Source organism: Gymnoscopelus microlampas (assembly GCF_963454915.1).
Source record: "Gymnoscopelus microlampas genome assembly, chromosome: 6".
NCBI classification, from domain to species: Eukaryota; Metazoa; Chordata; class Actinopteri; order Myctophiformes; family Myctophidae; genus Gymnoscopelus; species Gymnoscopelus microlampas.
The window spans coordinates 28,432,308-28,448,844 of record NC_139943.1 but is presented as its reverse complement, the minus strand read 5'-3'; the positions used below and the strand labels follow the sequence as shown (position 1 = coordinate 28,448,844).

Here is a 16,537-nt window from a genome sequence, read left to right as displayed (position 1 = left end):
CAAAACTATAATATTATTGCAATTTGTCATGCAATGTTGAATTGTTATTTGTTAGCATCAAGAAGATCTCTTGGTGCTCAAAGTTTGTGTTTTTATTTATCCCTGGAATAAGCATGTTAGCCTAACTTCCCTGTTTATTTATTTATATTTGTCCTATCCTACTTTATTTAAATAGATATTTGGAATAGCCTGAGGCCTAATTTATATTTAATTCCACGATGGTGTTGCTCGTTGAAATCTTTTTTTTGTTCTAGTGCCACCGTTGGTACTTGGTCTGCTGTATTTTCCTTCTTCACCGAATCTCTTCGGCAGAAATGGCAGATCTACAATCTCACAACTGACGAATCTTAGCCCCACTGGAACTTTGGGGTTCACCTTGGGGTTCAAGTTGTTAAATTAGGCTTGCGATTGCTTTTGAATGAGGTGGGTGGAGTTGTGCTGCAGTGAGACCAAGGAGTGAGTCAGACTTTGGCTGATGGAGCAGCAGAGCTACTGTATGAGAGCCAACCAGATCACATCAGGCAATGTCAATTGTCAGCAAAAGACTGCATCCATTCTTGTCTACACAGTAAACTAAACATGCTTTGTGGCCTGACAGAACAGAACAGTCCAACCTCTTTTTGGCTGAACAGTACTGTAAAATAATTGATGTAATTTATGCCTCCAGCATTTAGAAATGCAGGTCACTCACCAAACCAGTCCTACCACTTACTAGGCAGTATTCTTGTTTTCAAAATATACCTTTTAATTGACATGAATACTGGCATAACGTGTGTGTTGTGCTCTCACAATTGTAAATAGCCTACGGGCAATATGCATGCAACATATGGGCGGATAAGGGGCTGGTTTCCATTGTGGTCCATTAAGCAGTTGTTTATTACGAAACTTGGCAGAATGCTAGAGGGTCATGCAAAACAGGCAAGAAATGAAACTCACAAACATTGTCGAAAGAGTGGCACTATCACTCAATTAAAAATGCAAACTTTGAACAGGTATAACTCATACCATGTTTGACCTACATCCATGAAACTTTTATTTATTTATTTGTTTTTATTCATCATATCACAAAAACAATACAATTATACCAGCATAACATAGTAAACATAGATGCATCATGAATAAAAACAACAAAATAAGCCATGAAACTTCATTACACATGTGCGTCTCCTCATGAGGAACACATTTGCCACTGTGACCTTTGACCTCTGCCTCTTCTACCATTGTGGAGTGCCGTGGAGTGGCGCCACGTGCACCTGAGTGTTGTATGTCTAGTTGTCTATCCAACCCAGGGGCCTGTTCCTCAAAAGGTGAATTAAATAAGCCTGGCCTTAAGTCAAATCCAGGCTTGACAAAGTCGGGTCCGTATAGCCTGGTTTATTCGGTTCCACGAACGCCAAGCCAGGCTGAAAAGGAGCGACTTTGTCGAGCTAGACCTTGTCAAGCCGGCTGTGTCGAGCCAGGATAATGAAGCCAGGCTTCACGTATTTCTATAAAAGACCATGAAAGTCGATAGCAGAATCCTTGAACTTGATCAATCATGGAGCCTAAAACCAGAGTGGCGTTCTTCTCTGTGGCTGAACAGCAGCACTGCAGCAACTCATGCAATCATACAAGGAAGTAAAATGTATAAAGCAATAAAGGAAACGCGACCGCAATAAATAGATCCAGGGAGAAAGCGTGGCAAAGTGTGTGTGTGTGTGTGTGTGTGTGTGTGTGTGTGTGTGTTTGTTTGTTTGTTTGTTTGTGACGGGGGTGGGGTGGGTTACCGCGACGGGGGCCGTGACGGGGCACGCGACGGGACGCACGGAGAGGGGGGGGAGGTTGATGCGCAATAACCCCACATTTGCAAGACCACTTTGGTCGAGGTTTGGGTTGTGTAGTTACCTTGCCATCATGATGTAACTCCAAAGGTGGACAAGAAATAAAAAAATATTTCTCCATTGACTAGAAATTGATAATTTAAAATATGCTCCTCACTTACATTCAGTGAAGAGGCTCTTTTAAACCCGTAACTAATAATTACTAATACTAATGATATATATATATATATATATATATATATATATATATATATATATATATATATATATATATATATATATATATATATATATATATATATATATATATATATATATATATATATATATATATATATAATGTCAGTCAGGCATTTGTTATATTTAAAAAAATCTGTAATATATTATCAAACATCTAATAACAATATGAACTATTAACAAACTATTAACTGTTAACAGAGTGACAATGACATATCACATGAGTCATTGTGAAACAATTATGATTCATGGTCACACACTATTTCAGTAATATAATTCATTTGATTATATCTTATTGTATGTATTTCATTTTATTTGAATGCAGGGTCATTCAAATGAGTCCATATACAAACACATGTGTTGAATTAACTGTGGACAAACTTGAAGAACAAAGGCACTGGATTAAGTAAGCTTGGCTGTTAGCCTGCTCCTGACCAGGCTAACTTCACAGCTAAATTGCCATGGTAACTAAGGTAGGCTTGCTTCAATTCTCTTTTGTGGAATCGGGTCATGGCTAAACTTAGCCAGGGTGAACTGGCTAAACTAATCTTCAAGATAATTCAGCTTTTGTGGAACCGATTCAGCCCTAATCCTGGCTAAATTAAGCCAGGATAGGTGGTAAAGCCAGACTTTAGCTCTAATTCACCTTTTGAGGAACAGGCCCCAGTAAGACAAGCAAGGTTTCTACAACAGCATGACTTCATCAACCTACAATGAGCCCTAACTAGATATTCAACTTCAGAGATGGGTGGAACAAGATGGAAAGAGAGGAAATTAGAAAATTTGAAAAATGTAGTTTCGTCATCCATTCTCCATTGTTTGGTTTTCTTCCTCATACCTTCATTATCTCCTCAAAACGTGACTAATTATCAGTGCCAGTTTCCTTCTTGTTCCACCAGTTATATAACAACAGTTATAACTCCACCTGCACCTGAGTGTATGTCTATCCAACCCAGCAAGACAAGCAGGGTTTGGGTTTCTACAACAGCATGACGTTATAACCGGACAATGAGAGCATGAACGCCAAAACTAGATAAACTTGATGTTCAGAGATGGAACAAGAGCCGTTGTTGGCAAATATATTTGTTTCCTTGTCGTGCAACCTCCACCATCATGGTTAAGAGAGGAAATGATGGAAGAAGATAGAGAGAGAGGGGAAAGTTTTGGAAAATGTAGTTTCCTTGTCATCCAGTCTCCACCATCGTTTGGGTTTCTTCCTCATATCTTTACTATTTATTCCCTTCAAATTGTGACATATGTATCTGTGCCAGTTTGTTCCTCTTTTCACCCATGCAGTTATTTAACAACAGTTTTAAAATGTTGTTTTATTTTATGGAGGTACAGGACACCAGCGATATAGCAGAACACAATTACATTTACTATGCATAATCCAAATCACTTTCTTATGACAAAGGAAATGTAATCGCACTGTAATCCAGAAGGCGGTTGGCAAGAAAGTAAAATTCATCAAACGCTTGGTGCATTAATTAATCTCAGGCAGGGAGTAAACTTTCACAGTGTGTCAGAGTTGCTGCAGTAATCAGTGTGAGTGGTACAGTATACAGAGGGGCAAGCCAAAAGTGTAATGTCTGCAAAACAGTGGTGTAAAGTACATTTACTCAAGTACTGTACTTACTAAGTACAATTTTTAGGTTGTTTTACTTTACTGGAGTATTTCCAATTTTCAATACTTTTACTTCTACTCCACTACCACTAGGCAAATATTGTACTTTTACTCCACTACCACTAGGCAAATATTGTACTTTTACTCCACTACAATTATTTGAAAACTTAAGTTGCTTTACAGAAAGACCCATTCCCACCTGAATTGCCATTCCGTGGAGCTGTTTAATACAATCTGATGAGACTATGACAAACCTCATAAACCATTTATTATTGTTATTATTTCGATCTTCAAGAAAATAAGTGGCACGAGTTAACCAATCTATGTGATGGGTTGTGGGAAATAGGGCCCAGGTTGAAGAAAGCTGAATTTCCCTTTATTTAATTATTATAATTTCCCTGGTTGAGAAGTGAATATTGGAGTGTATGTGCGGACGTGTGTGTGTGCGTGTGCGTGTGCGTGTGCGTGTGTGTGTGTGTGTGTGTGTGTGTGTGTGTGTGTGTGTGCGTGTGTGTGTGTGTGTGTGTGTGTGTGTGTGTGTGTTTGAGTGTGAGTGAGTGAGTGAGTGAATGAGTGTGTGAGTGAGCAAGCGAGTGTGGATACATGTGGGCGGATTGGAATGTGGACAAAAAACGGGGGAGGGGACCGAGGTGAAAGGTCGATCCTTGACCACTATAATTTCCTGGAAGCTAGAAATTCTTCTTTCTTCTTGTCTCATTTATCCAATCTTATCTGATTGGTTTATTTATCTATTTATTAACCACCCTATACCCTATATACTGTACTAGTTCACTGACCAGGGCACCCCAGGGGCCAAGGCACCCTCAATTCTTCTTAAATCTCTTCACTGAAAAATAATTTTCACCAAATGTTCATCTATTTTTGCAGAATGCCCATCAAGAAATGCCCATAATAAGGATGCTAGGGTTCAAGTGGTTAAGAGATTCAAGATTTTCTCATATACTCATATACGAGCACACAAGAGAAAACCACATTTAGTTATAACTTTACAATCTACTGGCAACTACCAGGCAACTACTAACAGCAACAACAGAAGATTACCTTATTTCCACCACTTCCAACAAAAAGAAAATATAGTATATTTTATCTTCATCTTCATTTTGTCTCCCTGGTTCTCTTTCTCTTTAACTCTCTCTTTCTCACTGTCTCACTTTATTACTTGTACAGGATGTACTGCACATCCGGTGAAGTTTGCAACTGTTGGCAGTTTAGTCATGAGTCATGACCCTCTACCTACAAGTAAAACTGTACATCCTCAGGGGGCCTCTCTGAGCTGTATAGCGTGTAGTGGCTTGATGACTCCCTCAACTGGTCTATAGAGCTCAACTCAAAACACCAGAAGCCTGACATGACCCAAGCATTCCATTCCGATGACATCACCAGCTCCCCCCCCCCCCCCCTTTGAGAGGGGTCCAGCTCTACAACACTGGCTGGATGTGTACATACATACAGTAGACCACGTGCGGAATTCTCACCACCATGGAAAGCTCTGCACACCACGTAAACACTGCCGAATAGTAGAAATGCCAGACTTTCTATTGTGATTACTAAACCCTCTCATTGTGAAAGAAGCACGTGAAGCCTTGGTATGAGTGGTAAGAGTTTAGAATGCCAGACATGGAATGTCACCGGCTAATAATAACATATAGTCAGGTTTTGTTTTGTTTTTTAATTCAGCAATACAACTTTTGTGAGTATCTTTGACTGCATTAATTTACAATGTTTTCTCACTTTCATTAATGTCTTACAGGTGAACTTAGGTATTATTTACAATCATTATGAATGTACTGTAACCTCACATAATCAATACTAACTTGTTTGACAGGTGCATATAACTTGGGATGATAATGACTTTGCAGCATCTCCTTGTTAATAATTGGTTACAATTTTTGTTTTTCATTCAAAGCTACAGAACCTGTAGTAATACAATTACTGTGAAATAACTTCCGACTCCAACACTACAGCCAACAAGTTGGGTTGATCGTAAACAACAATAAAACCAAAGTCATGCCCATCAACACCAATACACCAACACATATAACAATAGAGGAACAGGTCTTGGAAAACGCAGACCATTTCACATATCTTGGCAGCATCATTCACCATGATGGGGGAGCAAGTAAGGACATTCAAAACCGGATCAACAAGGCATACACAACTTTCATAAGACTTAAACAAATCTGGAAGTCAAACCAATACAGCACCAAAACAAAACTCCGGATCTACCAAAGCTGCGTACTATCAACACTACTATACGGTGCAGAATGCTGGAAAACCACAGAAAGCGACATCCATAAACTATCCACTTTCCACACATCATGCCTACGCAAAATCCTGCGAATATTCTGGCCCAAGACCATCTCAAACAATAATCTCCTCAACATCACCCAACAGGACGACATGCTCTGCATAATCAATAAACGCAGGTGGACCTGGATTGGCCATGTCCTCAGAATGGACATCAACGCGATCCCAAGAGTCGCATTACACTGGACCCCAGAAGGCAAAAGAAAGAAAGGGAGGCCTAAAACGACATGGCGGAGGACGATAGAGAAGGAGCTCCAGCAACAACACCAGAGCTGGGGGACCATAGAGAAGATGGCCAAAGACAGATGAAAGTGGAGAAACTTTGTTGCTGCCCTATGCGCCAGCCGGCGTAATGGGGATAAGTAAGTAAGTAAGTAACTTCCGACTGTAAATGTCATTCACAGTGAGAAATTATCAGTTAGTGTGTGCCATAGGCATCCATATAACAGTTAACATCCGCTAGTGATAGCTAAATAGTTTGTTTTGATAAATTATTCAAAACAAAGAGAGTATGTATTTTCCCCACTTACTGTTTCTGGCCAACTCTGTATCCCTGCTTCTTAATACCAACCCTGGATGTAGTCTAAAGTACAAGGCCCATTAGGACCTTGATACATACTGTACAACAAGTGCACAACATTCTCAGCAACAAAAATAAACATTTGAACAGGTTTGTTTTTCTGAACCGTGGTGTTTGACATGTATATGTATCTTTATCCCCTCAATAATGTGCCAGCTGGTGGGCAAAGCACATTGAGCCACACTCATCCCCCCGAGGCAGATATATGGCCCAGGCAAGGCAATTGTATTTGTATAGCACATTTCAACAACAATTCATTGTGCTTTACACTAAACATAAAGCAAAGGAAACACAATTATAAAAGGCAGCCGTTTCAGGACTGCATTTCTAGGACCCTAGTTATTTATGGTTGTGTGGGGGAGAGGGGAGCATTCATTTTCTTTCACTCAATGTCCTGCATATTTGCAATTCCAATTTCGAAACCTATTCTGTCCACCATGGCATGCCAACTCAGATGGCACACTTTTTGACATGTGTGTCTGTGAGCAGATAATCTCTGGCACCGCAGGGCAGATCAGCATCAAACCTTGCATGCACACTCCCAGTGAGCCAGACACTCCACCCAACATTTTTCAAATCAGCTTTATTGTGATACTATACCGGGGACGCTTTACATTTTGCCCTATAACTCTTGAACCGCAGGTCGTGCAATGACAAAACCTAAATCGCCTGGATTCCTTGGATCATGGACAAATTGGGTTTCACCAAATTAGACAAATGATCTCATGGGTCATGTGACAACAAAAATAGATTTTCTAGTTAATAGTTATTTCCGCTCTGGGTTGTGAAAGTGCCTGGGCTGAACACATGATCAAAGCAATTTCCTTCCCTCAAAGTACAACAAGGTGGCAGTATTTATCTAGTTTTTATCTGTTATAGATAGACCTCCCTCTCCTCCCCTCATCAGTGTGCATGTGTGTGCACAAAAGTTAAACACACACACAAGCACACACACACACACACCCACACACACGCACACAAACGCACGCACGCACACACGCATGCACACACAGGTGTTCAAAGCAGCTGGGGCATATTTTGCTGTTACTTCAAGGCCATTCCCAGGAAAAGTGTCCCCCATGCACCCACACCTCTCCTACATGAGAACAGGAACATTGACCTCCAAACAAATTCCTTTTTTGGTTTTGGTTTTTACATTTTGCTACTGTACGTGCATTGCAGACATTATGAGAACCCAAATAAACTCTGTAATGTGGCGTCTGTAACGTTGATTCTGTAAATGGGAAGAAAACAATTTGATTATTTTAGTCATGGGTAGTAGGACTAAGGTCATCCAAACATTTATCTTGTTTTGAAGGTTTGGTGGCACTGTAAAGGTTGGAAAGGAAATAACTCTGTATTTGGAACTAATAACATCACAGCGATATGACATCACAGTGTCAATATGATGTCATTAACTTGATAGCCGTGATCCACATGGCAGCCAGACACCGTCTTGTTTGTGGTAAAAGGCACTCAAGCTGACAGCAAACATCTGAAAAAAGTGTCACAGTTGGACACTTTTTTTAAAATTTTGTTTATAGCTCCTTACTATTCTGTTTACATTACATTTATTTTAATCTGTCAGAGGGTTTTTAAACAGTTAAGAAAGTCTAAGAAAATATCGTCCAAAACTAGTAGGCTAGTATAGTTTTAGATTTAACATGAATCATAAAAGAACCATTATGAGTCTAGCTTGGCTCTTTTTTGCCATTTAACTTATGTTGTATGCATATCATGTCACTCTACCACTAGATGCAAGTAGGCCTACATGGACACAGATCTGTTCAGCTACTACATGTTTAGTTTTATGTAATAGTCATACTATTCCAACTATTATACTGCACTCTATATTCAAAAATAGAGCTAAAGTGATGCAAGGTCTAATACAAAGGTTGATACAACCTGCCCACTAGTGGTGAACATGTCAAATTTCAACCTGACATTGTCCACTGAATTAGGTCAGTAGCAGGAGAAGGTATGCGAGGCCTCTGCTAATGTCTTCTATAGACTTCACCGGCACAATAACCTACAGACAAACGCAGGACATACATTTCTCTACTAAGCTGTTAACTGTGTTTACGGTGGAAACGTGAGAGGAAGGAGAAAGACAATATTGTGGATGTTCTTTCAACCTCAAGTAGATCAATTCATGCATTTCTGTGTGTAGGTTTACAGGTAGGTCACAAGCACAATATGAGTAATTGGAAATTAAAATATGCATATTTTCAGTGTGGCTTAAGGCTTGGCTTGGTAGCACATTAAGAACACAAGAACCTTTGTTAGACTGAGCAACAAAATAGCCAATAGAGAGAGACAATTACACTGCTTACTTGCCACAAGACAATGAAGGTTACAAAAAAGTCCAGTTTAGTAAGGCTACATTTTCCCAATGGATCACGTTTCAGTGACATACAATAATAGTCAATGAACATACTGTAAGACAGTATGCACTGACATAAAGATAATTAATACCATTGTTTATTCATCTGTAATGATATGCAAACCAGTGCAATATTTCCACATTGTCATTTACCAATGTTAGGGCACTCAGCAAGCAGTTTACAGTTGTATTCGCTTTCAAAATAAACAGCAATTGCATAACAGTTTGTTGCCAGCTAGGCAACACTTCAGGCACTCAGTGAGAGTGAATAGAAAACAGAAAGGCACAATGAGGACGTTGAACCACAGAACAGGAAAAGGTCAACCCCCACACCAACCAATGATACTGCTTCAGTGGTCACATGGCCACCTTTAATGTGCAGTTTCAGTTGTGTGTCTTTATAGCGCAGGACAGTGAGATATACAGTGGATGTGTGGGGGTCTGTAAGTAGAAGGCAGTAAGGTAAAAAAAACATCAACATGTTTGGATCTTTGATACTCATCTGGCTGGCAATCTGCCTCCTCTTTTTTCTCGTTCGGACTCACAGGGCTAAAAACTTTCCTCCTGGCCCCATGGCCCTGCCTTTCTTTGGAAACTTGCTTCACCTTAATTTGGAGAATCCCATTGCAGATCTGGAGAAGGTAAAGATGACAGTGACATCATGAAAATAGTTATGGAAATGTAAATATCCAGACCTGATCAAATAGTTTTTACACATCATTCTTATCCTTTGGCTTATCTAGCTTGTAGTGCCTTATGGTTGGGGTTTACTGCATCAGAACCATTTAAGTCTGCATTCACAGAAAGCTATTGTATTGCCATAGTATTGTCTTATGCGGCAATCCGTCTGTACTTAGTGCTATAAGCAGGTTGAAAAAACTCCTTGCAAATACTATTTTGTACAAGTAGGAATATGAGATGAGAGGTTTTGTGTTTGTTTGTATGTATTGTATACTTTTATCTTGAAGAACAAATCTATTTGATGCAATGAATCACATATCTGATCAGGGCTGACAGCACATATAAAGGGGAGTAGTTCTGTGGTGTTTGAATTTACATGTGTTTATGATGCATAAATTGTCATGATGGTAAGCACAACAATCAACTAAACCAACGAAAAAACAACTAATCAGTAAACTATCAGCCAATTAATAAACAACTGCCTACTTAGGTAATTACTGCATCTTGCCGGGTGCACAGCACTCAAGTTCTGTCCATTCAGGTACTTCTTATTTTATTTGCAAAAATAGGCAACATGGTGGCACACTGACACATTTCGGCTACAAGCCTTCCTCAGCGTTCAAGTAACCAACCAAATACCTTGCTACCTGAAAAGCTGATCAAATGACCTATGACCCACTGACCAACATGTCTTGACTTTCACCATGAAAGACATTTCAACATGTCTATTTGCTCACCATGAAAAGACCAACCGATATCTTGATTGTTATGTCAAAGCTGACTGTTCTCAATGCCAATGCTAATATCTATTAGTCTCGCATTGCCGTATGATCGGTGATCTCCGCCTGCTATACGTCTGGGGACTTCTACTTAAATGCAAGGTAGTTGCTAGAACAGCGGCAAGAATGTCCGCTAACTAACATACTTATGCCTACTGCTTTGGAAACCAATCCTGTCACTGCCCCAACATGAAGGACCGCCTTAACGTCTTTGGATTGATTCTGCAAGGCAGTTTTTTAAATATGTTTTAATTATTTCTACCCAGTTTTAGCTACAAAAGCTGGGAGATCCTCAGTCTCCATTGAGCAAAGCGTTTAGAGACTGACTTGTGAGTCTAATAATCTATCAACAGACTGAATCACTGATTAAATACACAAACAATCCCAGTAATTGACTAACTGGCTGGCTAACTAACAAACTAACTGAGACGTCTCTGTTGTTCTTCACTAGCTCAGTGCCCGCTATGGCAAAGTTTTCAGTCTGTTCTTCGGTGGCCGGCCAGCCGTCATTCTGAATGGAACCAAGGCCATGAGAGAAGCCCTGGTTACCAAGGCAACAGACTTTGCCGGACGTCCAAATGAAGTGCTGCTCAGCCATCTCACACAGGGCAAAGGCATGTTTACTTCTACACTATAGGTGGTAGTCATTCCACCAGACACAAGCACAACCAATTACACTTTTAATACAGTTCATGGTCCATCCACCCATGTTGTTGCCTAGCCCCGTTTGTCTCGGGTCCCGGCAGAGGTAGAGTCTATCCAAAGCAGAGAAGATGACATTTTTCGCAACATCGTATCCAAAAAGTAAAGGTAGTCCGAGACACCTGAGATTTCACCAGAAAGCAATATTTAACCGAAGGGTTGAAAAAATAAAAACGTTTAAATCAGCCTGTGCCATGTTTTCCCATTGTAGCCGAATCGGGAGCAGTACTGGCACCTGCCGTCGGGGGTCCGGGTTGACGGCTTGACCTTCCGGGTTGACCTTTACTTTTTGGATACGATGTTGTGAAAAAGGTGATCTTCACTGCATTTGGAAGGACTCTTCCTCTGCCGGGAACCAAGATAGCAGGACCTCATCTCGGAGCTATCGTGCAGAGTGAGGTTCCAGGTTGCCTAATATCCTAATTTCAGTGGTGTGTTCAAGTTTCTTTTCGGAGGGCATACAATAATCATTCCCTGCGTGTGGTCGTGGTTGCACACTTGCACATGGTCAACGGATGAAATGGTTAGTAGAGGGCTATGCTTTTTTTCAAAACATTCTGCACGTCATACTACGTATATAGCGTAACACGGTAGAACACACCACTGCCTAATTTCAACCAGGAAGTCATCTACTAATACCACTACGCAGTTACTATTAATACAGAATTTCCTATCATTATTATACGCAGCCTGAATCACTGATCTATTTGCACACTCTTCTGAGTATAATTAACAATGAGGATTTGACTTCTGTAGGAGTGATCATGGCAGACTATGGCCCTGGCTGGAGGGAGCACCGCCGCTTTGCTCTAACGACCCTGAGAAACTTTGGCCTGGGGAAACAGTCTATGGAGCAGAGGATTCTAGGAGAAACACAACATGTCGCTGCTGTGCTGGAGAATAACATTGGTCAGCATCAATCTATCAAGTGCGGCCTATAGTTAAGGGTCTACAAACACGGTTATATGGAGTATAGAGTTTGAGCCTGTGTGTCTCTTTTCTGGGGTGAAGGTTCAGTAAAAATAGCTGATCTAAAAGTGTGTAGATTAGCGATTTTCATCTGAGAATCACACAATAGGAACACTAGGGTTTAAGTGGTTGAAACTTCTATTCATCTCTTTCTGTGCACAGGAAAGTCAGTAGACCCGCAAACGTTGTTCCACAATGCTTCTTGTGACATCATCTGCTCTATTATGTTCGGGGAACGTTATGACTACGACCACGACTTCTTCCAGGCCATGATAAAGATGATGTCTGACAACTCCAAGATCGCCAACGGCCCCTGGGGAATGGTGGGTGTTACGTTCATGATTCAATGGTCCCTGGGGGACAGTGGGTGTTATTACACTTACTATTTATGACAATTCACATAAATTCACATTTTTAACAGTCTTTCAGGTATTTTTTGTCTTTATTTAAAACTTAAATAAATAAATATATCATATATATAACAACATAATAATTATATATTTTTAAACACCATGGGGGTAAATAGAACTAAGATGTCTTCTTCTTCTTCTTCTTATCATTATTATAATTTTTGTAGATCTATGACACCATGCCCTTGTTGAGGGCCCTGCCGCTGCCCTTCCAGAACCCTCTGAAAGCCTATAACGCCATCAAACATCATGTCAGCGACATCATAGAGCAGCACAGAGCCTCACGAACGCCCAACGAGCCAAGGGATGTCATAGACAGTTACCTTGACCAGATGGAAAAGAGGGTAAGGCTGTGTGTGCGTGTGTCCTTTGTCCTTTCCTACTTTCCACTTCACCTCTCCAATGTTTTCACCCTCTCATCGTTTGCCATGATTGAATGTTTCCTGTCCTTTGTGTCATTAGACATCAGAGGGGGGCAGTGTGTTTGAGGAAGATCAGATGGTGGTTATGTTACTGGACCTGTTGTTTGCTGGGACAGATACCACTTCCAACACCATCCGCTTTACTGTGCTGTATCTCATGACGCACCCTGAAATCCAAGGTGAGTCCCACTCCCAGTCTTTCTGTCTATAATAAGGGGCTATTTTGCTGGTCCTGCTTTATTCAAATCAGGAAATCTGCCTTCCCATGTATGAAAATAAACAAAACCTGGCACACAGGTCCAGTCTGATGGAAAACGTCCTCAATAGTCCCATGGCGTCACAGCCACAGCCGTCTCAAATTTAAAACCTTGACAATTCATAACAAGTCGGTTGTATGTGCTATCACTCTGTTAGCCTGGCATTGGCCAGACTGATAACGTGGATTCACTCACGTTCCTACCCAGCATCAGACTGGACTTCGGTCCATAGGGAGCGAGTATGAGAAATCAGAAAATGATCGGGCCAATCAGTGACTGCGTTTCAACTGCTGTCCGTACAACAGTGAAAAGAAAAACAACAGTAAAAACATATTTTTCTGATTTCTCATACTCGCTCCCTATGGGCCGAAGTCCAGACTGATACCGGGGAGGAACGTGTGAGTGAATCCACGTTATCAGTCTGGCCAATGCCAGGCTATCACTTTGTCACCTTCACCTAACAGTAGGGCCAAGTGAGCTGAAACGTTTGTATGTTTGAGTTGGTTGGAATGATCAAGTCAATCACTGTCTTTTTCTCATAAATGGTTAAACAAATTAAACCTGTCTCCCTCCACATCTTTGACTTTTACTCATTTGACGCCAAACAGGGAACATGAAATCTTAAGAATGTCCTCTACAAACGATCTAGATCGATTTTTTTCTGGGGGGTCCAGACTGTGGATGTGTTCTGGACGATCAGCAGAACTTATTACTGTAACCACGTAATAACCACTTATTAACCCAATCTTAAAACTGTATATTTTTTTATTGATATTATTTTATGTTGCTGGGATTTTTTTATAGTTCATTTTGTATCCTGTATTTGTATTGTCTCCTGTTCCAATAGAGGTGTGCACAAGCACAGCATAACATGAACACAGTTCTATTCTATTCAGCATCTGCCTGAAGCTGCAAAGCTAGCCCACGCCTTTGTCTCCTGCAGACTTGACTACTGTAACGCACTTCTCATCGGGATCCCAAGCAAGAGCCTTAAAAGGCTCCAATGCATCCAGAACAGCGCTGCTAGGATCCTGATGAGAGTGCGTAAATACGAGCACATCACACCCATCCTCCCCTCACTGCACTGGCTTCCCATCTCCTCCCAGACAGAATACAAATCTCCCTGTTAACCCACCATCTGCATCCACGGCAGTGCCCCCCTTTTGTTTTTATTCTGTACTGTAGCACTTTGAGGTTTGTTTCAAATGTAAAGTGCAATACAAATAAAATGTATTATTGTCTCCGCCAGGAGAGTTTGTTTTCACTTTCCGTCAGCCAAGCAAACATTGGTCGAGCCTCACGTGACACTTGACAATATGGTGAAATAGTGTGATCTGATTGGCTAGTGACATATAACGGGCTATAAATACATGTGTCACTTTGAAAGAGTCTTTGCCTCTTTCAAAGTGAGGTAAGACAGGAATAATCACTAAATGGCTGAGAAATGGCGGAGCAATACATCATGTAGACACACTGGTGTCATCACAATATGTATTATAAATAGCTTAGACAGGATTAATCAAGAACAGTACATTCCAGTACAAACTGAGATCACAGTTAATGACACAGTGCAATTAACTCTTATTATGCAAACTGAAGAAGCTAATCATTATGTGCAAACCGATGAAGAACCAAAGGCGCAACGCCAACAGGAGAAGGACCAAGCTGAGAAACAAAGACGAAGAACACTCGCATCTGAAAATGACAAAGAACGAAGACGAGCAGCTGACACCACAAGGAAAAGAAGTCCTTGGTCACATTTTCAATTATATAATACCAATAAGAAGAGATGCCTTAGACCACTTAAAGACGTTGAAGTTGATAAAGCTGCTGCTGCATTCTTAAAACAGTAACATGTTCTATTTTTTGTAAGAATTAGAACATAAGAATTCCCAACATTCCCAACACAAGTCTGCTGGCGGAGACTTGTGCTCCGAGGAGCACTTTTTCTAGTTATTATTATTATTATTATTATTATTATTATGTGTCATCTTGTCCTCCAGAGCGTTGTCATCAGGAGATAGACCTGGCATTGGAGGCCAAGGACCATGTCAGTTTTGAAGACAGACACAATATGCCCTACATGCAGGTACAGATAAAATATCATATACAACAATGATTGCTCATGATGAGTAACCTAAAGAAAAAGAAAAAAAGATACATAATCAGTAATATAAACAGTACCATTATTGTCCGTATTATCTAATCAAGTTCCTCACTCTGTGAACAACTGAACATTCTAATTATTGATGACTTTCCTTGCAGGCAGTGATCCAGGAGGCCCAGCGTTTCTCCAGCACCCTGCCTCTCAGTGTCTACCACTCCACCACTAAGGACACAGAGCTCATGGGATACCACATACCCAAGGTACAGCAACAGAGCAGGGTTACAATACAGCACAGCAAGTAACAATAACTGCTCACACAACAGAAGCTCATCTGTCACCCCCCGATACTTTTCTTTGTCCCTGTCTCTACCACGCTCTCTCCCACTCTCAGGGAACTTTGGTCATCCCTAATCTGTCGTCAGTGCTATACGAGGAGGGACAGTGGAAATTCCCATATGAATTCAACCCTGAAAACTTTCTAAATGACCAGGGAGAACTGGTGAAACTAGAAGCGTTCATGCCTTTCTCTATCGGTAATAATTCACATTTACAGGCTTTGTCCTTGGGGAGATAGTCTATCGGGTAGACATAACCACATGAACCCTATAGCGTCCCTATTCTGGGCATGTCATAATAGGCAAACATTCACCAAAAAGGGCACCAAGTACAGACCCCTGGGGGACCACGGTCAAGGAAGTACTGTACATATATATATATATATATATATATATATATATATATAGGGTTTAAGTGGTTAAATGAACAACATGAATGAATCACTTTGTCCAGTGCATATAATACATTTGTTCTTATAAAATATGGTGTTGACTCCTGCTCCAGGTCCCCGTATGTGTCTGGGAGAGGGCTTGGCTCGTATGGAGCTCTTTCTGATCTTGGTGACTCTGCTGAGGAAGTTTCAGTTTGTCTGGCCGGAGGACTCAGGGCCGCCAGACTTCAGTCCTATCTTTGGCATCACACAGGCCCCTAAACCCTACCGCATGATTGTACATCCCAGAGAGAGCCAGGAGGTCTAGGAATATTATATTTTTTGGTGAGCGACGTGGTCGTACCACAAAGCATAAATTAGGGTTAACAAAAATAATTTACGAACAGAAAAGGATCAATAACATCTTGATTGTGAACTATAGATTTGGATTGATGGATAGAAAGTTATACCTGCTTGTAATCCTTCATTAAACATTCACCGTCTAAAAGTCAACAGTTCACTGAGTTCATCT

General features: G+C 40.7%; 1 protein-coding gene across 1 annotated transcript; it reads left to right on the top strand.

Moving 5' to 3' along the window:
* Positions 1–9,404: 9,404 nt before the first annotated feature.
* Positions 9,405–16,537, top strand: LOC311047504 (cytochrome P450 2F2-like). The gene is made up of 10 exons (XM_084060242.1): positions 9,405–9,613; positions 10,884–11,046; positions 11,891–12,043; positions 12,266–12,426; positions 12,681–12,857; positions 12,976–13,114; positions 15,196–15,281; positions 15,458–15,559; positions 15,691–15,832; positions 16,140–16,537. Exons 1-10 carry the CDS (start codon positions 9,452–9,454, stop codon positions 16,331–16,333), a joined length of 1,479 nt encoding a protein of 492 aa, XP_083916368.1. The 5' UTR covers positions 9,405–9,451; the 3' UTR covers positions 16,334–16,537.

Bases quoted from the DNA above. Each gene is read 5' to 3' on its own strand.
- LOC311047504 (XM_084060242.1), top strand. From the start codon at position 9,452: ATGTTTGGATCTTTGATACTCATCTGGCTGGCAATCTGCCTCCTCTTT. The intron at 9,614-10,883 runs GTAAAGATGACA...GTTCTTCACTAG, and splicing joins CCATTGCAGATCTGGAGAAG to CTCAGTGCCCGCTATGGCAA. The intron at 15,833-16,139 runs GTAATAATTCAC...CTCCTGCTCCAG, and splicing joins GTTCATGCCTTTCTCTATCG to GTCCCCGTATGTGTCTGGGA.